Raw genomic sequence first — 23886 nt, forward strand, 5'->3', positions numbered from 1 at the left:
CATTAGTAAGTTTATTTTCCACAGAGTGTGTTTCTGGTTCCCTCCCCCCACAACCCCTTTTAAAAAACAAACAACAAAAAACCAGGGATCTCTTTGTCTTAGTCTTAGACCATTATTTTGATTTCTGAAATGGCAGTTTCCCTTGTGTGGACTATTTCATTATTGTGCTGCTGCCACCTGGTGGCCACAATGGTGATGTCATACTTCATTTAAAAATTTTTTTTTTTTTATTGCCAGGACACTATTGGACCAAAAGAAAATATGCCAATGTATTATAAGATCTGGAATACCATAAAATATATAAAGATTGCCCATTAGTTGATACTCAAGAGTCACTACCTAGGTTGAATCCTAGGATTATAATTTGTAGTTTACTATAGACAAGTTATTTAACCTTCTAATCCTCAGTTTCCTCAAAGTAATAGTATCTGTCTTTTATGAATGTTGTGAAGATTGAATTAGATAGTGGGTACAAGAGAGCTATTATATAACAGTTGGGAATTCAGTGACATTTAACATCTATGATAAATATTGTTAATTATTAAATAATAGTAATCTGGAAAATATATTAATGTATTATATATTGCTAAATATATTATTGAATTTATTAATGTTTAAGAATATCATGACCTAAAGAAGTATAATTTTATTAATGATAATTTTAAATAACTAGTAGCACTGTATTAAGAATAGCACTTTCCTACATATTTAATAAATATCTATGCATAGTTATCAGGAGCACACTATTTACACTGGACATTTCATTGACTATTAGAACCCCATGAGAGCTGTAAGAAACCTTGGAGATTATTGTTCACGCCCCTCATTATGCAGATGCAAAAATGGAAGTCTATGGACAGAGGAGGACTATATCCTAAGTCTCCATACTGTACCGTGTGGACTATGTACTGCCTCCTAGTTCTCCTAGAGTGGACCAAAACATAGAATCTAGGTTGCATTGCAATTTGACTCTATCATGGTTTGACAGTGGAATAGAACATGAGAACCTTTTTCTTTAGGTTTTTATTTTGTGTACTGTTGGTGTAACATGTAGGGTAATTCAACTGGAAAAAATTCCTCCCTGCTATATTTGTGCATGAATAGTTTAATACTCCTTGTTAGTACCTTTGGAAATGGATATAAATAAGGTTCAGTGGTTGTATTTTCCAATCTTTTCATTCTCCTCTGTGTCTCTGGAACACCCTGGACATGCCTTTGTCACTATATTTGTTGCACTGGGAGAGCATTTTTGGCTAATTTTTTCTGTCCCTTACTGGACAGTTAGTTCCTTGAAAAGGGCCATGTCTGTCATCTCTGTGTGTCTAGTAGTACAACACTGAATTATTTGTTGAATGAAGGAATCTACTTGGAGCAATATAACTTTTAGATGAGGTGTTAGGACAAAAGGGCAGAACCTCCACACCACAGTCTTTGCTTATTGTCTAAATAAGGAAAAGGAGCAGTTTTTGAGGAGTGAAAAATGGCTTGATATTTATGAACATTTTAAAGATTTGTGATAAAAGGCGAGAAACCTACAGCACATACTACTCATAGGCATTTCTGAATTTAAGGGTCTTCATTCTTCTCTCACTCTCATCTTCCTTTCTTCATGATGTATCTTTTCGTTTTTATGGCAGTCTGTTCTGTCTCCCCTCATCTCTTTCTCAGCTAGACCCTTCTCTGCAGTCCTCCAGGTATGACCAGTTTGCATACTGGGGTAGGTATAAGAGAGGAGTTGAGATAAGCCAAAAGCAAAAAGCACCTAGCACATTCCATGTTGGAATGCTATACTGAGCTCTGGAGCAGAGGTGAATAAAATTGGTTTTCTGTCCTGGAGGGATGAATAGTCTAGTAAGGAAAAAGAGTGTATAAAAAACTCACTGCCAGTGTGGTGTAACTCCTAGAAAAGAACCTGTTAAGTGCTAGGAGCGGCCGGGTGCGATGGCTCATGCCTGTAATCCTAGCACTCTGGGAGTTCGAGGCGGGTGGATTGTTTGAGCTCAGGAGTTCGAGACCAGCCTGAGCAAGAGTGAGACCCCGTCTCTACTAAAAATAGAAAGAAATTAAATGGACAGCTAAAAATATATATATAAAATTAGTCGGGCATGGTGGCACATGCCTGTAGTCCCAGCTACTCGGGAGGCTGAGGCAGGAGGATTGCTTGAGCCCAGAAGTTTGAGGTTGCTGTGAGTTAGGCTGACGCCAGGGCACTCTAGTCCGGGCAACAGAGTGAGACTCTGTCTCAAAAAAAAAAAAAAGGACTAGGAGCTATGAAGTGCAGAGGAGGGAGGGTCCTGTAGCTGCCTTTCATGGGAGAGAAGGTGTAGCAGGAATCTCCATGGGCCTGTCTTCTGGGTGAGTGGGATCGCCTGTGATGGACCAGGGAGTTCAACTTCAGTGCCTTTCACCTTTTTAAATAATATTAATATCTTTATTTTTTTAAAAGAGGCTATACTTTTCTTCTGACATATGTGACCCGTGTGTTTTCCTCTCATTTTATAAGAGGGTTTGTGTCGGTGTCCCTTTGCTAGAAAGACCCACCTCCAGTCCTGGCCCACCCTTACATTAGGAACTTCACATAGAACAATGAGGTATTTGATAGCAGTCGTATGAGGAGTGTCAACAGCCACTCGGATAAGTTTATTTTCTTTTAGTCTGAAATATATTTGGTCCTGATATTTCTTGAAGTGGTATTATTTGACTGCTTCTACAACCATCTTAAGAAGTGCTGCATTTTGTTATTGTTACTTGCATGCTTTCGTTCACCTTCTTAGGTTGTAAGTTAGAATGTTAGAACTTAAAAACTGAATTTTCTCATGACTAATTTTTTTTGTTTCTCAGTTGCCAAAACAAAGGGGATTTGGTGATGGAGGCTTTGTTGGAAGGAATGCAAAATCGGGGGCATGGTGGGTAAGTTTGCTTTTTTAAAAATTAATTTTCTTTATTAATATAATAATTATAAATATTTTTAGGATACTTGTGCTACTTTGATACATGCATATAGTGTGTAATGATCAAATCAGGGTATTTAGTATATCACCTCAACCATTTATCATTTTTTTATGTTGGGAGCATTTCAGCTCTTCTCTTCTAGCTATTTGGAAATATATAATAAATTGTTAAGGTTTAAGGAACTTTACTGTGCTAGTCTGCCTTACTGTGCTACTTACTTACTAGTCACTTACTGGTTACTTACTAGCCACCCTACTGTGCTATTGAACACTAGAACTTATTCCTTCTGTCCAACTGTATGTTTGTACCCGTTAACTAATCTTTCTTCACTCACTGTTCCCAGCCACTGATAACCATCATTCTATTCTCTACCTCTATGAGATCCACTTTTTTTGGCTCCCACATATGAATGAGAACATGTGATATTTGTTTTTCTGTGCCTGGCTTATTTCACTTAACATAATGACCTCCAATTTCTTCCATATTGCTGCAAATGACAGAATTTCATTCTTTTTTGTGGCTGAATAGTATTGCGTTGTGTGTATGTACCGAGTTTTCTCTGTCCATTCATCCGCTGACACTTAGGTTGATTCCTTGTCTTAGCTATTGTGAATAGTGTTGCAGTAAACATGGAGTACAAGTATCCCTTTAATATACTGTTTCCTCTCATTTGGATTAATACCCAGTAGTGGGATTACTGGATCATATGGTAGTTCTATTTTTAGTTTTTTGAGAAACCTCCATATTCTTTTCCATAGTGGCTGTCCTAATTTACATTCTCATCAACAGTGTGTAAGAGTTCCCTTTTCTCCACATCCTCACCAGCATCTGTTATTTCCCGTTGTCTTGATAGGAGCCATTCTAACTGGGGTGAGATGGTATCTCATTGTGGTTTTAAGTTGTATTTGCCTTATAATTAGTGATGCTGAGCATTTTTTATATACTTCTTGTCCATTTGTATGTCTTCTTTTTAGAAATGTCTATTAATTTCATTTAATGAGATTTTTTTTTTTGCTATTGATTTGAGTTCCTTGTATAATCTGGATAATTAGTCCCTTGTTGGATGAGTAGTTTGTAAATATTTTCTCCCATTCTACAGGTTGTCTCTTCACTCTGTTGATTGTTTCGTTTGCTGTGCAAAAGCCTTTTAGTTTAATATAGTCCCATTTGTCTATTTTTATTTGAAGTCTTAGCCATAAAATCTTTACCTAGAGCAATCCTGAAGTGTTTCCCTTATGTTTTCTTCTAGTAGTTTTATAGGTTTGGGTCTTATGTTTAAGTCTTTAATCCATTTTGAGTTGATTTTTGTATATGGTGAGAGATGGGTCTAGTTTCATTTTTCTGCATATGGATATCCAGTTTTCCTAGTACCATTGATTAAAGAGGATGTTCTTCCCCCCAATGTAGTTTTTGGTACCTTTATTTATTTATTTATTTATATTTATTTCAAGATACTATGAGGGTACAAACGTTTTGGTTACATTTTATGTCTTTGCCTCACCCAAGTGAGGTTTAGAGGCTTGCCCTTCCCCTCTGCAATGCACGTTGTGTCCATTAGTTTTGATTTTACCCCCTCCAACACCTAATCCCTGGAGAATATTACTACCATGTGGGCACCATAGTGTTGATCAGTTAGTGAGTTTTTGGCACTTTTGTTGAAAGATGAGGCTGTTTTTGTTCCATTGGTCTCCATGTCTGTTTTTATACCAATAGCATGCTATTTTGGTTATCGTAATTTGGTAGTATTAATATATTTTGAAGTCAGGTAGTATGATGCCTCCAGCTTTGTTCTTTTTGCTAAGGATTACTTTGGCTATTTGAGGCCTTTTGTGGTTCCATATCAATTTTAGGACCTTTTTTTTTTTTTTTTTTCTATTTCTGTAAAGAATGTCATTGGCATTTTGGTAGGGATTACATTTAATCTGTAGATTGCTTTGGGCAGTATGGTCATTCAACTGTTAATTCTTCTGATCCATGAGCAAGGGATGTCTTTGCATTTGTTTTTGTTCTCTTCAATTTCTTTTACCAGTGTTTTATAGTTTTCATCGTAGAGGTTTTTCACTGCCTTGGTTAAATTTATTTCTAGACTTTTTTTGGTAGCTATTGTAAATGGGATTGCTTCTTGATTTCTTTTTCAGCTAGTTCATTATTGGTATATACAAATGCAACTGATTTTTGTATGTTGATTTTGTACCCTAAAACTTTACTGAATTCCTTTATCAGTTCTAACAGTTTTTTTGTTGGAGTCCTTAGGTTTTTCTGTATACAAAATCATGACTGCAAAAAAGGACAGTTTGACTTCCTCCTTTCTAATTTGGATGCCTTTTATTTCTTTTTCTTGCCTGGTTGCTCTGGTAAGGACTTCTAGTACTGTGATAAATGAGAGTGGTGAAAAGCGGCTTACTTGTCTTGTTTCAGTTCTTAAAGGAAAGGCTTTTTAACTTTTCCCATCAGTATGATGTTAGCTGTGGATTTGTCATATGTGGCCTTTATTATGTTGAGGTATGTTCCTATTGTTCCTAGTTTGTTAAGAGTTTTTATTATGAAGGAATGTTGAATTTTATCAGATGCTTTTTCTGTATGTGTTGAGATGATCTATGGTTTTTGTCATTCATTCCATTGATGGTGTTGTATCACATTTATTGATTTGTATATGTTGGATCATCCTTACATACCTGTGATAAATTCCACTTGATCACCACTTTTGATGTGTTGTTGGATTCAGTTTGCTACCATTCTGTTGAGGACTTTGCATCTGTGATCATCAGGATATTGGCCTGTAGTTTTCTTTTTTTACTGTGTCCTTGTCTGGTTTTGGTAGCAGGGTAAAGTTGGCCTGGAAGAATGGGTTAGAATTCCCTCCTCTTCTATTTTTTGGAACAGTTTAAGAAGAACTGGGGTTAGTTCTTCTTTATAAGTTTGGTAGAATTCAGCAGTAAAGCCAACAGGTCCCAAACTTTTCTTTGTTGGGTGACCTTTTATTACTGATTCAGTCTTGTTTCTCATTATTGATCTGTTTAGGTTTTCTATTTATTCCTGGTTCAATCTTGATAGGTTGTATGTGTTCAGGAATTTATCTATTTCCTCTAGGTTTTCCAATTTGTTAGCATATAGTTGTTCATAATAGTGTCTAATGACCTTTTATGTTTCTGTGGTATCACTTGTAATGTTTCCTTTTGTTTCTGATCTTATTATTTGTGTCTTCTCTTTTTTCTTGGTTAGTCTAGCTAGTAGTTTATTAATTTTATCTTTTCAAAAAACTAACTTTTCATTTCATTGATCCTTTGTATTGTTCTTTTAGTCTTTATTTTGTTTATTTCTGCTCTGTTCATTATTGTTTCTTTCTTTCTAATTTTGGGTTTGGTTTGTTCTTGCTTTTCTAGTTCCTTGAGGTATACATTAAGTTGCTTATTTGAAATCCTTCTGCTTTTTTTTTTTTTTTTTTTTGAGACACAGTCTCACTCTCTTGCCTAGGCTAGAGTGCTGCGGCATCAGCCTAGCTCACAGCAACCTCAAACTCTTGGGCTCAAGCGATCCTTCTGCCTTAGCCTCCCAAGTAGCTGGGACTACATTTAGCCACCATGCCCAGCTAATTTTTTTATATATATATTTTTAGTTGTCCAGCTAATTTCTTTCTATTTTTAGTACAGATGGGGTCTCGTTCTTATTCAGGCTGGTCTCGAACTCCTGAGCTCAAACGATCCGCCCACCTTGGCCTCCTAGAATGCTAGGATTACAGGCATGAGCCACTGTACCTGGCCCTTTCTGCTTTTCTGATATAGGTGTTTGTTGCTGTAAACTTCCCTCTTAGCACTGCTTTTGCTGTATCTCCATAGGTTTTGGTATATTGTGTTTCCATTTTCATTTGCTTAAATAAATTTTTTTTTATTTTCTTCTTAATTTCTTCATTGATCAGTGGTTGTTCAGGAGCTTATTGTTTAATTTTTATGTATTTTTAGTTTCCAAAGTTCCTCTTCTTATTGATTTTTAGTTTTATTTTATTGTTTGAGAAAATATTTGATATGATTATGACTTTTTAAAATTTGTTGAGACTTGTTTTGTGGCCTAACATATAGTCTGTCTTGGAGAATGTTCCATATGTTGAAGACAAGAATATGTATTCTGCAGCTGTTGGATAAAATATTCTGTAAATGTCTGTTGGGTCCATATGGTTCCTATTGTAGATTAAGTCCAACGTTTCTTTGTTGATTTTTCTGTCTAGATGACCTGTCCTATCCTGAAAATGGTACGTTGAAGTCCCCAGCTACTGTTGTCTTGAGATCTATCTCTCTCTTTAGCTGTAATAATATTTGCTTCATATATCTCAGTTCTCTGGTGTTGGGTCATGTGTACTTATAGTTATAATATTCCCTTGCTGAATTAATGCCTTCATTATATAAATGCTGTCTTTGTTTCTTTTTATGTATTTGACTTAAACTCCATTTTGTCTGATATAAATATAGCTACTCCTACATGCTTTTCATTTCTATTTGCATAGAATATTTTTTCCCATCCCTTCACTTTCAGTCTATGTGTGTCTTTACAGGTGAAACATGAGTTTCTTGTAGGCAGCATGTAGTTGGGGCATTTTTTTTTAAATTTATTCAGCCAGTCTGTACCTTTTAATTGGGTTATTATTGATAGGTATCATTTTGTTAATTGTTTTCTGATTGTCTTTTATATCCTTTGTTCATTTTTTCCTCTTTTATTGTTTACCTTTATGATTTTATTGTTTACCTTTAGTTTTTTGTAGTGATAATGTTTGATTCCTTTCTCTTTCGTATTTGTGTCTCTACCAGTGAGTTTTATACTTTTATGTGTTTTCATGGTAGTAGATATCACTTCCATAAGCATTTTTCATACGGCTGGTCTAGTGGTGATGAATTTCCTCAGTTTTTGCTTGTCTGGGAAAGACTTTATGTCTCCTTCATTTTTGAAGGATAGCTTTGCTGGATGTGATATTCTTGGTTGGCAGTTTTTTCTTTTCTTTTTTTTTTTTTAGCACTTTGAATATATCATCCCATTCTCTCTTAGCCTATAAAGTTTCTGCTTAGAAATCTACTGTTAATCTGATGGGGATTCCCGTACATGTGACTTGATTCTTTTCTCTTGCTGTTTTTAGAATTCTTTATCTTTGACTTTTGATAGTTTGACGATAATGTGCCATGAAGAAGACCTTTTTGGGTTGAATCTATTTGGGGATCTTTGAGCCGTTGTATCTGGAGATGTCTGTATCTCTTGTAAGACTTGGGAAGTTTTCAGCTATTATTTCATTAAATAGGTTTTCTATACCTTTGCCCATATCTTCTCCTTCTGGAATTCCCAGAATTCAAATATTTGGTCACTTTATGGTCTCCCATATGTCATGTAGGCTTTCTTCATTCATCTTATTCTTTATTATTTTTATTTTTTGTCTGACTGAGTTATTTTAAAAGTCTTCAAATTCATAAATTCTTTGTTCTGCTTGATCTAGTCTATTGTTGAAGCTCTCAGTTGTATTTTTTATTTCACTTGTTGAATTCCTCAGTTCCACAATTTCTGTTTGGTTCTGTTTTTATGATATCTGTCCCTTTGTTGAATTTCTTATTTAGATTATGAATTGTTTTCCTAATTTCTCTGTATTGTTTATCTGTGTTTTCTAGTATCTCACTGAGTTTCTTTAAAATTATTATTTTGAATTTTTTTTCAGGTATTTCATAAATTTCTTTTTCTTTGGGACTTGTTACCAGAGAATTATTCGTTTCTTTGGAGATGTCATGTTTGCTTGCTCTTTCATGTTTCTTGTGTCCTTACATTGATATCTGTACATCTGGTGTAACAGTTGCTTCCTCCAATTTTATGGATTGCCTTTCATAGGAAAGATTTTTTCCTGTAGATGTATCTGTAGTGTTAGTTGGGTAGGTTGCTTTGACTTTGATCTTGGTGGGCTCAGTAGTGTAGTTTCTGTGTAATTTTTTCATCTGTAATTGGTGTCAGTGGTGTCTGTGAGCTCCTCAGTAGCTTATACTGAAGTTGTTAGTGAAGGTTGTGGCAAGGATTTGATGAGGATGGGGATGCCAGGCAGCCTGGTCTTCAGGCACCAATGATGGCAGTGGCAGGAAGGGTGGGCATGTTCTCAGGCCCCTGGATGGTGTATGGAGGCACTAGTGATAGTGGGCAGGGCATATTGATACCCAGGCCCCCAGATGATGTGTATGGCCACTGGTGGTGGCAGTGGCAGGTGGTTGGGCTGTCCTCAGGTCCCCAGGTAGTGCATGTGGGTGCTGGCAGGCTGGAGTGGGTCAATCCCTAGGGCCCTGGACAATGTGTGTGGGTGCCAGTAGTGGGTGGGACAGATCTTTCTTCAGGCCCCTAGATGATGTGCATGGGTGCCAGCAGGAAGGGCAAGCCTGTCCTCAGACCCCTGGATGTGAGAGGACACCAGGCAGTAAGTTTTCTTTGACCTTGAGCTTCTCACTGAAGTTTAAAAAGCTTATCTGAGTTATGCCTCTGACTATATTATGCTTTGAGTACAGAAACAAAAGTGTTGAGCAAAAGCTAAGCCGATCCATGTCATGATTGTGGACAGTGTCTCTTTTTGGGATGTTTGCTTCATCTCAGCAGTGTGAAGTTAGATGATTGCCTTCATCCCACCTTGACTTTTCTACTCTTAAAAAGCAAAAGTACAAAGGTTCCGTAACACTAAGAATATGTGCTTCTTTTAAAAAGTATTTAAGCCTTAGTGATAGCTCTCTGTGGCCATTTCTGGAAACTTCTTTGAATCTAACACATCTATGTCCACCTCTGTTTCCACATCTACAATATCTGGCAACTCCTGAAGCTTGGAAGGACATCAGTAAGTTTACAATAATAAGGTAGATTGTAGTAAATTTCTGACAATAAGGTGGGATATATAGTTGAAATAAATCTGGCTCAACGTTGCATTTCTTGAAGCCACTCTTAAAATTGTATTATCATTTTCCTGCATAATAGCCAGCTTTCTTCTAAGGCGTTTTATTTTGGCTTAGATGAGTATGTGACATATAGGCTTGTCTGAATTCTTCCTGAAAGCTTCCCTAAAATATTACAGACATGCTAGTGAGTTGTGGAAGTCTTACTCCACAGGCCAGACTGAAAACATCAGTCTTATGCTTAACCAAATGACTTGGGCTTTAGGTTGGCCATTAGAGGAAGACAAGACATTCTGTGGCATAAGTAGTCGTCTTAGTACAAGCATTAAAAGCAAAAGCTCAGAAATCCTGCTCTTTGTTTGTGGTAATTTGTTAGTTGACGTTGTTCTACTTCAGGGAGGTTTACATCTGCTGTGTTTTTATGTGAGAAAGATGAAAAGCCACTTGGACATATGTTCTCTGTTTTTTAATGATCTGTTCTTATTTTTAGGGGATTTTTGACATCCTGTGAAGCAGAACTACAGGAGCTCATGAAACAGATTGACATAATGGTGGCTCATAAAAAATCTGAATGGGAAGGGCAGACACATGCTCTAGAGACTTGCTTGGACATCCGGGACCAGGAACTTAAAAGTCTTAGGAATCAGTTGGATATGAAACACAAAGAGGTAAAGCAATTGATTCACTCTTCTTTTTGATATCTTTATTTATTTATATTTCTTAAATATTTATTGAAGAAAGCATTTGTATGCTAATTGGTTTTTTTATTGGTGCATAAATTCCTTAAGAAAATGTAAAAGGGTACCATACAACGTTTGTGTAACCTTCATCGTATTTCATGTCTACGTTAACATTTACTGAGTTTTAGTGGAAGTTGTTTTTGGCTTCACCATGTGGCTAGTGTAAAAAACAAAGTTGAGTTCCAAATTCAATGATTTGCTTCTTTTAGTTTGATTTAAAACAAAACGAAGAGCAGCCTTTTAAAAAATCATATTACCCTTGTTGAAAATAAAAACTACTTATAATCCACCATCCATTGATATTGGTGATTTGGAAGAAAAGTTTAATAATATTTGCTGAGTGCTTTCTCATAATTTAGCTGGTATGGTAAGAAGAAGTACACTGAATATTGGAAGGGAATCAGAAAGCATTTCTAAGTGCAAGAGTTGTATCTAAATTTTTGGTATGAATGTCAATCTCAGAAGGCTTGGAAGAGTAGTGAGGAAACAATGGTCCCAAGCCCTTCTCTGAAGGCCTTTCCTACCAGTAGTATCATCACTTATGAAGGCTGTCAATCAGCTTATTCGGCTATACTTTTATGAGTAGTGCACACTGAGGTTGTGATTTGGTTGAGAAAACTTATTAAGGATAGTTCAGAAATGTTTCATGTTACAAAGAAAGGGTTAGGCTTGATAAAAAATGTTTTTATGCTTATCAAGGAAATCTCTCAGTGGTTGGCCATTCACACTTTGGGTCAAAGTAGTACATGGTAATATTGGCTATATCCAAATTTTCTATTAATGCCATGTGCTAAAATGCAATTTATTTTAAAATTTGGGTAGACCTTTGGGAATATATTTTGAAATTACACCTCATGCAAAGATACAGAAAGTGATGAAAAAGTACAGTGAATGATGATCATGTTTGATATTTTTAAAGTCTTAATTTAGGTGGGGTCAGTGTTCCTTTTCTGGTAAGCTACTTTAGCTAGCACTTCTTTGTTTCTCCTAAGGCAAAACAGAAGTAGTTCTGTTTAGTAAGTTGAAGTGAAAGAAGTGAAAGTGGTTTTCTAATGAAGAAAATCACCATATATGTAGATATCTAGGTTGTTTATTTTGTTTAAAATCCATTAAAGAAATTTCTGTGTTTGTGATTTTGAGAATAGTCACTCTGATGCTAAGTTTGTACTTATTTCTGTGGCTTAATTTTGATGTCAGGGGCATTATTCCCATTACTTAATGACTTAAAGAGAAATTAAGGGATCAAATGGATAGGTACAATGGTAGAATCTGAATGATACAAGTTTGAAACAGCTGGGAACATACAAGAAATTTATAATTGCAGCTCTCTGGTCAATTTGTTGTTTCATTGATGGGGCTGCTGAAAGTTGATTAAGTTTGCAGAAGCGGTGTACATTTACCAATGGGAATCTATTACTTAGAGTTTGTGAAATTGCGTTGCATTAAAACACTTTTTTCAAGTGTGGGTTATAACATGTTCATAATCTGATTTGAGCAGTACATGATATAACAAATATAAAGTAGGGCTTTAGGCTTTTGTCATTTTTATTTGTTTGAAAGTTACAGGCCTTGAAGCAGTCGTATGGTACAAATACTGCTACTCAAATGACAGGTCCACAATGAGGTAGAAAGCTTACACCAGCATGTAAATCAGTGCATTACATCTTTTACTGAGAAAGTTTTGCTATGTAAGAATGTCAGTTGCACTAAATAGTGTGTTTCATGACATAGTTGTTTTACATTCTACCTCAGGCTCCTTATCTCCCGCTGGGTTGCTGTCTGAGATCAGCTCCAGCCTGCCTGCAGATCATACTTTGGAGGAGCATTACCATCAGCAACTTATTTTGGAGTTAATGCTTTATGTGTTTTCTGATTACAATGTTGGCATTGGATTGGTTTCAAAGGACATTCCTGCTGCTGTTATCTTCTAACTTCCTATGGAGCAGGTTGACCTAACAAAATGAGTAAGGAATTTGGAGTTATTCTAGGCATTCAAAGTTGTTTTAACATTTGTAAATCAATATAACTTGTCACATTATCGGAGAAGTAACCCATAATTATCTCAAACAATCCAGGAAAGGAATTTAATAAAACTCAATTATCCATTCATGATAAAAATTTTAAAATCTCTTAGCAAACTAGAAATATAAGGGAACTTCAATCTGATAAAAGGGTATACAAGAAACATATAGCAAGTAACAATTAATGTGAAATATTAAAAGCTTTCCTTCAGAGATTGTGAATGAGACAAGGATGCCCAGTATCAACAGTTTTTTTCATCATTATAGTAGAGGTTTAGCCAGTACAATAAAGCTAGAAAAATAAATAAAAGATAAAAGAATTAGAAAGGAAGAAATACCACTGTAGTAATTAACACATGATTTTTTGTGTATGTAGAAAATCCAAAGAATCTGTGAACTGTTATAATTAATAAATGAAAATAGCAGAAATCAAGGTTAATATACAAAAATTTTTGTATTCTCTGTACCAGCAAAAAAGCAATTAAAAATGAAGTTAAAAGACATCATTGACAAGAGTATCAAAAAAAGCACAAAATACAGTAAATCCAATGAAAGAGTTACAGAACCTTCTAACAGAAAGCTCTAAATTATGGAGAGAAATTAAGACTGCAATAAATGGAAGGATAGACTGTGTTCATGGATAGACTCAATATTTTAAATGTATTAGTTTCTCCAAAATTGAACTATTGATTCAGTGTCATTTTAATCAAAATTCCGGTATATTAAGTATATGGAAGTAGCCAAGACAATCTTGATGAAGGAGGAATTAAGTTGGAGGACTTAGTGTACTAGACAACAAGATTTATTTAAAACTGTATTAAGACAACGTGGTATTATTGCAAGGATAGAAAAACAGACCAATGGAAAAGAATAAAGAATACCATAACAGGCCGGGCATGGTGGCTCACCCTTGTAATCCTAGCACTCTGGGAGGCTGAGGCGGGTGGATCGCTCGAGGTCAGGAGTTCGAGACCAGCCTGAGCAAGAGCGAGACCCCGTCTGTACTAAAAATAGAAAGAAATTATCTGGCCAACTAAAAATATATATAGAAAAAATTAGCCGGGCATGGTGGTGCATGCCTGTAGTCCCAGTTACTCAGGAGGCTGAGGCAGTAGGATCGCTTAAGCCCAGGAGTTTGAGGTTGCTGTGAGCTAGGCTGATGCCACGGCACTCACTCTAGCCCAGGCAACAAAGTGAGACTCTGTCTCAAAAAAAAAAAAAAAAAAAGAATACCATAACAGAAATTCCACATATGTGAACATTTGATTAATAACAACATAGCACTGAAGGGTGGTGGGAAGTCTTTTCGATACATGGCACTGGATCAACTGAATAACAATATGAGGAAAAAAAGGAAAGATTTTGACTTCTAGTTTCATACTATACACCAAATTTAATTCTAGATGGATTACAAATTTAAATGTGAAGTGCTTGAAAATCTTCAGAAGGTGACATAGGAGAATGTCTTAGTGACCCTGGAGTAGGGAAAGATTTCTTTAATAATAATCATAAAAGAAAAGGTTAATGATTAAAATCACGAGCTTGTTATATATTCATAACATAACCAACAAAGGACAGATAAGGAACTAATAATAAGAATTTAACTGAGTAGAAAAATGGGCAAAATACTTAAATAGGTGTTTCACAAAGGAGGATATGAAAATGGCCAAGAAACATGAGAAAAGGTACTCAGTTTCACTGGTTATTAGAAAAATGCAAATTATAAGCACAGTATACCTCTAGATACATCCCAGCATGGTTAAAAGTTAAAAGACTATTAATACGCTTATTGTAAGGATATGAAACAGCTGGAATCTTTATATTATTGGTGGCAATCTAAATTGGTGTAATGTCTTTGGAAAACTGTTTGCCAATTGTCTACTAAAGTTAAACTGTGATCTGGCATTTCTACTCCTAATATATATGTATATAGTATATCTGTTCATAACAGCATAATTGTTAATATCCAGAAACTGAATATAGCTCAAATGTCCATCAGAAAAGAAATGATTTTAAAAAGTTATCTTTTCATGCAGTGAAATACAGTACAGCATTGAAAATAAATGAGCTTTTACTATAGGCAACAGTATAGATGAATCTCGCAAACAGTGTTGAGTGAAAGATGCCAGTCCAAGAGTAGATACTGTATGATTCCATTTATATGAAGTATGAAAGCAGGCAAAGTAAGCTGATGATATTAGAAGCCAGACTAGGCGCTAACCTGTGGAAAAGTGGGGAGGGGTAGTGATTAGTGGGGTTGGAGGAGGCAGATCTATTGGAGTGGTGGTGATAATGATTGATAGGCAGATTCTCTTTTTGATAAATCATTGAGCTACACTTTTCTGTGTATTTTCTTTCAATTTAAGTTTATTAAAAAATAAAGTAACAATTCCTACTTGAATGGTTGAAAATGTGCATTTTTTTTCTGTGGGTGTTCTGGATTATTCTCCTCTGGGCCTAGAAAAGTTTGGAAATGATTAGTGGTGATGGTAAACTCTAAGTGTCAACATGATTTAGCATGCTTGCTTTCAGCCTTATACACTAAAAGTTCTTTGTCTTTTTACATTTACACAAAGTGCATTTGTGTTTTATACGTATTAGTTTCTTTTTATATTAACATATTCTGTTAACATGCATAATTTGTTCACTTTCTTTTGTTAGCTTTATCCTAGAACTCCTGTAGGGGGAAGTACTAGAAGATCTGTGAACATCTTGGTCCTGTTACCATCATTAACAGTTAATATTCTCACTTCCATTTACTGATCAGTGACTTGTTACATAAGAATCAGTAGTACAATTAACTGGAACTTTGAGCTCTCACTTCTCTCTTGCAGTATTAATAATGTTCAGGGAGGGATATGTGTGTGTGTGTGTGTGTGTGTGTGTGTGTGTGTGTGTGTATGTGGCATTTGTGGATAGTAAATATAATGTACCTTTTCTCTTGGTATCTTTGTTACGAGTAATGGTTACTACATATTGATGTGCTTTGTCTTCATGGGTTATAGCAGTGTAGACATAGGTTACTTTCAGGGTAATCTGCTTCTCCCTTTTTTCTTCTATCTTTGCTAAAAGCTGTTGCTCCTTCCTACTGATCATTGTACCTACTTCTTCTATTATAGCCACTTTACTTTCTAATTTTATATCTTCTGGCAGGTTGTGGGCTAGGAAATATGAATAATTAAGACTTGCGTTAAACAAACAGATGAATCCTCAAGGTCTTTATCAAGTAGGTGGGCTTACTGTTTTCTTTTTTAAGACTGTTTTTTCTTCCACAAAGCCGTAGCCGTTGGGGAAAACTTAGAAAAGACAGTAAAGTATGTTTATTTCTAGTACTTAAAAAAAAAGCTTCCATTCTATTTTGTGATTGAGATTATTACCTCTTATTCCTTGTTCTCCCCCTCTCTCCCCACTTATCAGTAGATCAACAGGAATACTGCTGGATGCTTATGGAGGTGAGGACTTGGCATGAAATAGCTGTGACTGATACCAAGTCATTGAAAAATGGGCTAGTATAATTTCCTTACTCTGGTTAGTGGAACTGGTTTCTCTGAAGTGGGGTAAATGGTAAAGCAGTTACAAAGTTCCTATTGTCTTTCTGTTTGATGTTATTATTCTGCACTTTGATTTGGAGAAATTATTCCTGAAGTCTCATAGATTTTTTAATAAACTATTCTTGGTTTCCAATGTTCTTAAAACTTTGTTAATTTTTTCATGAGTTTTTTTTTTTTTTATGAAAAGGGTTGGGTAGGGTAATTCAGACATAGGGAGAGTTTTCGTTTAAACCTAGAAATTCTAAAACTAGTTGTTTGTTCTCTGTTTTTTGATAGTGTTATGGATTATTAAATAACTAGATATTTGACTTCCCGAGAAGGGGTGTATTACCATATATATGCATTTGAGAACTTGAATTTACAAATAAGTACAGAGGTTATTTCCTATTTTTATGTTTCAGGGATATTGTTTCAATGCTAATAATGAAAGATACTACTACTTATCTGCTTTTAGGTTGGGTTGTTGCGTCAACAAATAGAAGAACATGAAAAAATCAAGGAAGAGATGGCCATGGAGTATAAGCAGGAGTTAAAGAAACTACATGAAGAAGTGAGATTTTAGTTCTATTACATGTTGTATAGTTCTCTCTCTTTTATACTTGAGAATTTTGTTAATGAAAACCAGTTTTTACTTTGTAAAGTGGGAAGCACATATTCATGGGAGGAACAGGAGTGGAAATCTATTTCTCTGTTCTTTAACCCCATCAAGAAGTCTTGTCTAATTATATGTTTGAGACTACCTAGAATGGAGATTCTAAAATATGTTTCTTGGTTGAACACCTGAAAGAAATAGAGCTACTTTTGTATAATACTGTGAAATACTGATACCAAAAATATATTTAATATTTTATCAGTTACTAGATTCTAAATAATCGAGGATCCCAAGATTTAAGAACAATTTTGGGATAAATAAGAAAAATAAGAAACTTCTATCCATTAACTTAATTTTATTCTTTAGATTTGGAAAAAACTGCTTTTATTTTGATTTAATTCCAAAGTACTCTTCTCCTGCTTACTGAATATCAATACCTCACAGGAGTATAGCTTGAGAACCACAGGCCTAGAGGAAAGAGAGAGAGTTTTTATTTGCTGCTTTTATTGTGGGGGTAGGTGGTGGGGTCTTTAAGTATAAGGCTATTGTAATAAAAATGAAAGTTTTGTTTAAAAATTATTTTTCCTTTTATTTTTTCTTTGAATATATTTCTTTGCTAATGTTTATTTTACATACATAATGTTTCGTTTTGTATTTTAGTTTGGAAATATAACATGTTCTCAGTGTATTGTCAATAGTGCTGGTTAGCACTGCTTTTGCTTTCATAATACCAATTTGCCCCCCAACCACTGTTTACAAATTCTTACATTTTAAGTATAGAAGTAACTATCTCTACAGTTAGGCAGACTGAAGAGAAGCTATGAAAAGCTGCAGAAAAAGCAAATAAGGGAATTCAGAGGAAATACCAAAAGTCCCAGGGAAGATCGATCTGAAATTGAGAGGTTAACTGGAAAAATAGAGGTATGTTTATAGTAATAATTTGGTCATAGTGATTTTCAGCCTTCATGTAGGAAAACACTGTTTCTAATGGTGCTGTTTCCTGAAACCAATTTTCTACCCTTTCCAGGACTGCCACTGAGCTATTTCAAAGGTGGGAGGGCGATCTACTGTACATCCTATCATTATCTGGTTCCCTGTGGTTAACAGGGTTACTGTCTATCAATAATTCTCAACAGGGCAGTACCACCTTTAGAAGGCATTTGCAAATGTATGGCAGCATTTTTTTGGTTGTCAGAATGACCGAGTTTGAAACTGGCATTTAGGGGACAGGAACCAGGGATACGAAACATGCCCGGGACTAATCCATACAGGAAGGATTGTTGTACCCAACATGCCAATATCTCCCTTATTGTGAAAGTTATTGCAGTCTGTCATGGGTGGTGTCCTTGTCCTTGTCTTATTTGTCGTCGTACCTCAGGCACCTAAGAGAGTAGGGGCTTAGTAAATGTTGAATGTACATGGCACTTTTTGTACAGAGTATTCTACATATCAGATTGTTTATCCTCAGTTCCCATTTAGATATAGTAAGCCATCCACCTCCCTCTTTGCTAACCATATTTTGATTAAGACTGAGTAACTCCATGCTTATTGTATATATATTGAGGACTTAAGGGGAGGTGGGAGCTAATTTTGCCAAGAGTAGATGAAGGAGCAGCACAAGGCTGTTACTTGCCGCCTCTATCTTTGCCAGTAGTTCTCAGTGTACAAAAGAAGCCCCAGGGTGCTTTTTGGCTCTCAGAAATTCTGAGCCAGTAGTATGGCATGGGACCTAGGGGTGTGCGTTTTATCCAGTTCCCCTAGTTGATTCTAATTTGAGAAACATTGTTCAACGGCTTTGTGTGATTACTTACAAGTTTTCTATGCTTGGCAGTCACCCACAAATGCCACTGTATTATTACTACTTAAAATTGTAATTTGTGTGTTTAATTCTTTTACATCTGAATATTTTTATGCATTTGAAGAGCTCAGAATCAGAGGACTACACAGATACTGCTTCCTCTCTAGCCCTTGACAGCGATACCTTCCCCCACCCCCCCATATCTTTCTTGGTTCTCATTGCTACTTCCTGACCATTTTCTTTTCTTTCTACCTCAAAAACCCCAGCAGCCTATACCACCAACCGATGTCCATACAACCAAAGTAGTCGTCTTCTGATCCCTGGGTTACCTCCCCGGCTCATTGATTCCAGCTCCCAGCTCATTGTCACTCTCTCCGTTATTCTTATCTTAACTTTGAGGATTTCAGTGTCTGCGGGGATGATGTCTATAATACTCTGGCCTCTGAGTTTTATGGTGTTCTTTCCTCCATAGATATTTTGATCTCCTGCCTATTTCATCCACTTAATTCCATTGCCATTCCTTAGCTCATGTCATTAGCAATATTTACATCCCTTCTAGAATCTCATTTTTAAGTATATAACTCTGACTACATCCCTGTCTTTTCAGCTTACTCCTTCTAGTCTTTTCACTCTCAATAATCATTATCTATATCTTAAAGTGATTAAATTCTGCCACCTTTTCACTGTTCCATATCTACCTCGTGTCCTCACTTATCAGTCCTTATCCAGCTTAAATTCTGTGGTTACATTCCTTACCTTGCCCTTCATCTCCTGGATTCCTCTCTTGCTTCATCATATTTGCTTGGCAAAACCACAACTGTGGGTAAATGTCCCCCTTTCTGCCCACTCTCTACCAGTAATGTGTGGCTTAATGGCTGGAGAAAAACATAACTACACTGGCTGGCCTCATCTTAAATTCATGGTCATTAACTTCAAATGGGTCCTATTGCTGCCTGGAATCATACTGCATTTCCTCTCAGTCTCCTACTTTTCATAGTAACTGATTCATACTTCCTTTTTTCTCCTCAAACCTTCAACAGTTTTTTCACATCCTCACCTTTGGGTGATATCTTCCTTTCTGTTCACAGACTTCCAACCCTGTGTCTACCCACCTATCTGTATCTGTACCCATTACCCTGCCTTCTCTCCTGGAGGAATTATCCATGTCCACCCCCTTCCCTCCCCTCCAGCAATTCTTCTCTTTTCTGCATCCTCAGTTTTTTCCGCCCTACTGGATATTTTTCACCAGCATCTAAATTTCTCCCCTATCAAATATCCTCTCTTGACCCCTCTCTTCCTCCTCTGCCCCACTTTTCTCCTTCATTTTATAACTAAATTACTTCAGGCATCTATACTTGTCTGCGATTCCTTTTGTCCCATTTTTCTTGCACCCACTCAATGAGGCTTAGTCCCCTCACACTACAGAAACTATTTACATGGAAGTCACCAATGACCTCCACATTCCTAAAGCCTGTAGGCTGGACCTCATCTTCCTCATCCTATTTGCATCGTTATTGTACCCCGCTGGTCTCTTCCTTCTTAAACCACTTTCTTGATTGGCTTGAGAAAAACCACATTTCCCTCGTTTTTCTCCTATATTATTAGCCACTCTTTCCCAATCTTGTTTGCTCCCCAACCTTTTAACATTGGAATGAATATCTTTGGGTTGTGGCATGGGACCTTTTTTTTCTGTCTACACTCACTCCCCTGGTGAGTGAGCTTTAACACTAATTCAATCTCATAGCTTCAACACTGTGTATACATTGACAGTCACCAAATTTATGTATTTAACCGTGACCTCTCCTCTTTGATACAGAATAACTTTCAACTGCCTGTTTCACCTCTCCACTATAATGTCTAAAACTGTCAAACTTAACGTCCAAAATAAAGGTCCTGACTTATCTTCCTAATCTTACACCAATTACTGTTTGAGTTGGTGGCAACTCTATCCCTCAGTTTGCTCAATCCTAAAAGCCTTGGAGTCATCCTTGACTTCTCTTTTCTCAATACAATAGCCAGAATGATTCTGCTGTAATGTAAGTCAAATCATGTCACCTCCTGTACAGAAACCTTCCGTTATCTTCTCTTAAAACCCAAAATTATCCTAATTACATACATGGTCTCACTCCCAGTTAACTCTCTGACCTTGTCTCCTACTTCCCTTTCACTCACTCCATTCAAGCCACACCAGTCTCCTTACCCTTAAACACACCAGGATGCTCCTACTTCAAGGCTGTTCCCTCTGAACCAAATAGTATAACTTCATCCCCATCTTCCTAGGTGTTTACTTAAATGTTATTTTCTCAGTCTGGCCATTGCTTTTAAAAATTGCAACCGCCAAATCAGCTGGGTGTGGGTGGTGTATACCTGTAGTCCCAGCTACTCAGGAGGCTGAGGCAGGAAGATTGCTTGGGCTCAGGTGTTTGAGGTTGCTGTGAGCTATGATGACACTGCTGCACTCCATCTTGGGTGACAGAGTGAGACCTCGTCTCAAAAAAAAAAAAAATTGCAACCCCCTACTCTGAGCATGCCATGCTCTATTTTATCCAAAACACATATTACCATCTATTGTGCTCTATACAATGACTGTGAATAGCCCTCCAACTGAGTGGGACTAGGATTTTTGTTTGTTTTATTAAATCTTGTATCCCCAACACCTAAAGCAGTACCTAAAGCAGTAGAATGATTAAAAGAATGAATGAGTGAATATTAGAAATCTGGTTAGCAACAATTATCCTAAGGAGCACGAGACTTCTGGAGTTGAGAGTCTAGAAGACAGTGATAGAAAGATGGAGTTTCCTTTCCCTTTGATTTGCCCCATTTTCATAAATATTGGGCTTATTTTCTTGATCATACAATTTGAAATTACTGTTGATTCATCATTAATTTTTAACTGTTTGGCTTTCAGTTACAAATATCTGTTAAAATTTAGTACATATATTCCTTATCATTCAAGCCTTTGTAGTTCTTCTGTGAGATAATAAAAAGTTGGATATCAAAGGCTGTTGTGTTACCTGAATCTACTTTGTTCTTAAGTTTTAGATACTGAGAAGTAAGGTTTCGGCTACCAAGGGACTTACTTGAAAATTTAATTTGTTCAATTCCTGGGTCTGGATGTCAAGAATTTGGATAGCGAGGGATATCTGTAATCATACTTTGAAATTTTAGTTAACTTAGCATCAGTTTTCTGAAAAATCACTAGAAGATTATAACAACCCTTAGGTGGCAGCAAATCTATTAAAATTGTCATGAATCCAGTATTCAGCATCTGTGTTTCATACTCTTCACCATTAGGGTGTTAAATTTAGAAAGACAGATATCCAGAGGCGCAGTGTGTGAGGAATCAGTGTTACCCAGCAGTTCTGTCAGCTAAGTGAGTAATGGGGCCCCTGCTGTGGAGAAAGGTGTAGGCACACCCAGGGACACGGGAAAGTTAACGGAGAAGTGGGTCTGGGAAGATGTGAGGAGAAGCACTTAGAAGTTAAGTACCTTAATTGCCTCCTCAGGAATTTCGTCAGAAATCTCTGGACTGGGAGAAACAACGCCTGATTTATCAGCAACAGGTATCTTCTCTGGAGGCACAAAGGAAGGCTCTGGCTGAACAATCAGAGATAATTCAGGTAGGCTTAAGATGTTTTAAAATAATGTGAAGCAGATAGGTTTTGATTAAATTTTAACTACCTTAATGCAACTTCCTGGTGCTATTTAGCCTCTTTCAGCTTCTCACTACTCACCCTGCTGTCTTTCTTGTATAGGAAGCCTCTCTTCTATTTATAGGCTTCTCCTCTTCAGCATCTAGGCATATCTCCTCCCTCCCGTGCACACAGGCACACTTCTACCCACGCTCACGTCCTGGTGCCCGCTTGCTCCTTTGCTGGCTTCTTCCTTTCTCACTGGCTTGCTCACACTCTGTCTTGCTCGTTCTCCGCTCACATCCATGTTCACTCCCCTAGTCTTGGTCTCTAGCTTTCTCTCCTCGTTTCTGCTCCACGCCACTCCCACCCCAGTCTCTGTCTCCTTTTCCTTATCTTTTTCTGTGTCAGTCCCTGGGTCCCCTGGCTCTACTTCTGTCCATACCTGGCTGCATCTCTGTGATAGCTGCGATACCTTGGCTGAGGTTCCTCAGCTGGGGAGCTTCATTTCGTCTGCTTGTTTGGACACAAATGCTGAGAAAGTCACACTGCATTGGTACACACACTAACTAGAAGTAGTGTCTTTGTGGTAACAGAAACACTTTTTTAGAACACTGGTAGAAACTTTTCTTTTAGTGGCTTAAGCAAAACCAAAAAATAGATACCTGCTTTAGGAATGTGTCTTAGAAACATATTCAGTTTGTTTGCTTTTTCAATTAGTATCAAGAACATAAAGGAAAATGAACATGGGAGAAATGAATGTTTGTGATCATCTGTTATGTGCTAGAGCTTGATACTGTCTCAGTACTTCTAGATGAGTTTGTATATGTTATCTGTTTAATATCATGGCAATCTGTCAAGGTTGGTAGTTATTTCAGTTTTACAGAATGAGGGAACAGACTGGATAAGTTAAAAGAGCTAGAGGGAAGGTGTTTTTGTTTTTTGCTCTTATAATCTGCATTTATTTGCTGCTTTAAGTCTCAATAATGCATTGATTTTTTTTGTTCATCTCCCTGAATATCAGCTGTCTGATAAAGTACTGACAATGGCTCTGCAGAAGGGTGTCCACAGCAACCCCAAGGAAGAAAATTATCTTCTAGGCTGCAGCAAGATGTGCAGCCAGAGCAGGTCAATGAAAATCCTGAGATGTCTAGACCAGGGTTTTTTGACCTGAATACTGTCAACAGAAAAAAAGCCAAACTCTGTAAAATAATTTTAAAGAGATTTATTCTGAGCCAGATTCGAGGACTATGACCTGGAGCCACACCCAAGAAGCCTTGAGCAAGTGGACTCGGTGTGGCTGGGTTACAGTTTGGTTTTGTACATTTCAGGGAGACAGGGGTTACAGGGAAAGTCATAAATCAATATGTGGGAGGCATACATTGGTTTGACCTGAAAAGGTGGGACATCTTGAAGCTGGGGCTTACAGGTTATAGGTGGGTTTGAAGATTCTTTGGCTTGTAATTGGTTGAAGACATGAAGCTTTGTCTAAAGGCTTGGAATGTTTCAACATAAGGAGCTGTTTATCAGAGATAAGCCACTAGACTTACTTGTTGTGTGAATTGAGGACCTGCAGGTTTGTCTTGTATACCCTTAGGCCTGCTAATGGGTTACAAACGATGTCCCCAAGAAGGGAAGGAGGCATGATAAGGCATATCTGACTTCCTTCCTCCTGGCAGGCAATTTAGTTTTAGGATATTCCTTTGGCCA

The 23886-nt window shown here is 36.8% G+C and overlaps 1 protein-coding gene across 15 annotated transcripts in view; it reads left to right on the forward strand.

The window, feature by feature from the left end:
• The window catches only part of CEP63 (centrosomal protein 63), a 50420-nt gene that overhangs the window by 6343 nt on the left and 20191 nt on the right, over nt 1-23886 (forward strand). For 5 of the 15 annotated variants that reach the window (XM_045539092.1, XM_045539091.1, XM_045539088.1 and 2 more), the window contains exons 2-6: nt 2842-2906; nt 10333-10510; nt 16609-16704; nt 17545-17667; nt 22051-22164. In XM_045539092.1, the coding sequence (XP_045395048.1) occupies nt 2842-2906; nt 10333-10510; nt 16609-16704; nt 17545-17667; nt 22051-22164 (576 nt within the window). Of the gene's footprint in view, nt 1-2841; nt 2911-10332; nt 10511-12334; nt 12547-15169; nt 16056-16608; nt 16705-17544; nt 17668-22050; nt 22165-23886 lie in introns of those variants that run through there. The other 10 variants (XM_045539071.1, XM_045539089.1, XM_045539079.1 and 7 more) reach the window with 6 other exon arrangements.

The sequence above is a fragment of the Lemur catta genome, chromosome 1 (assembly GCF_020740605.2).
Source record: "Lemur catta isolate mLemCat1 chromosome 1, mLemCat1.pri, whole genome shotgun sequence".
NCBI lineage: Eukaryota > Metazoa > Chordata > Mammalia > Primates > Lemuridae > Lemur > Lemur catta.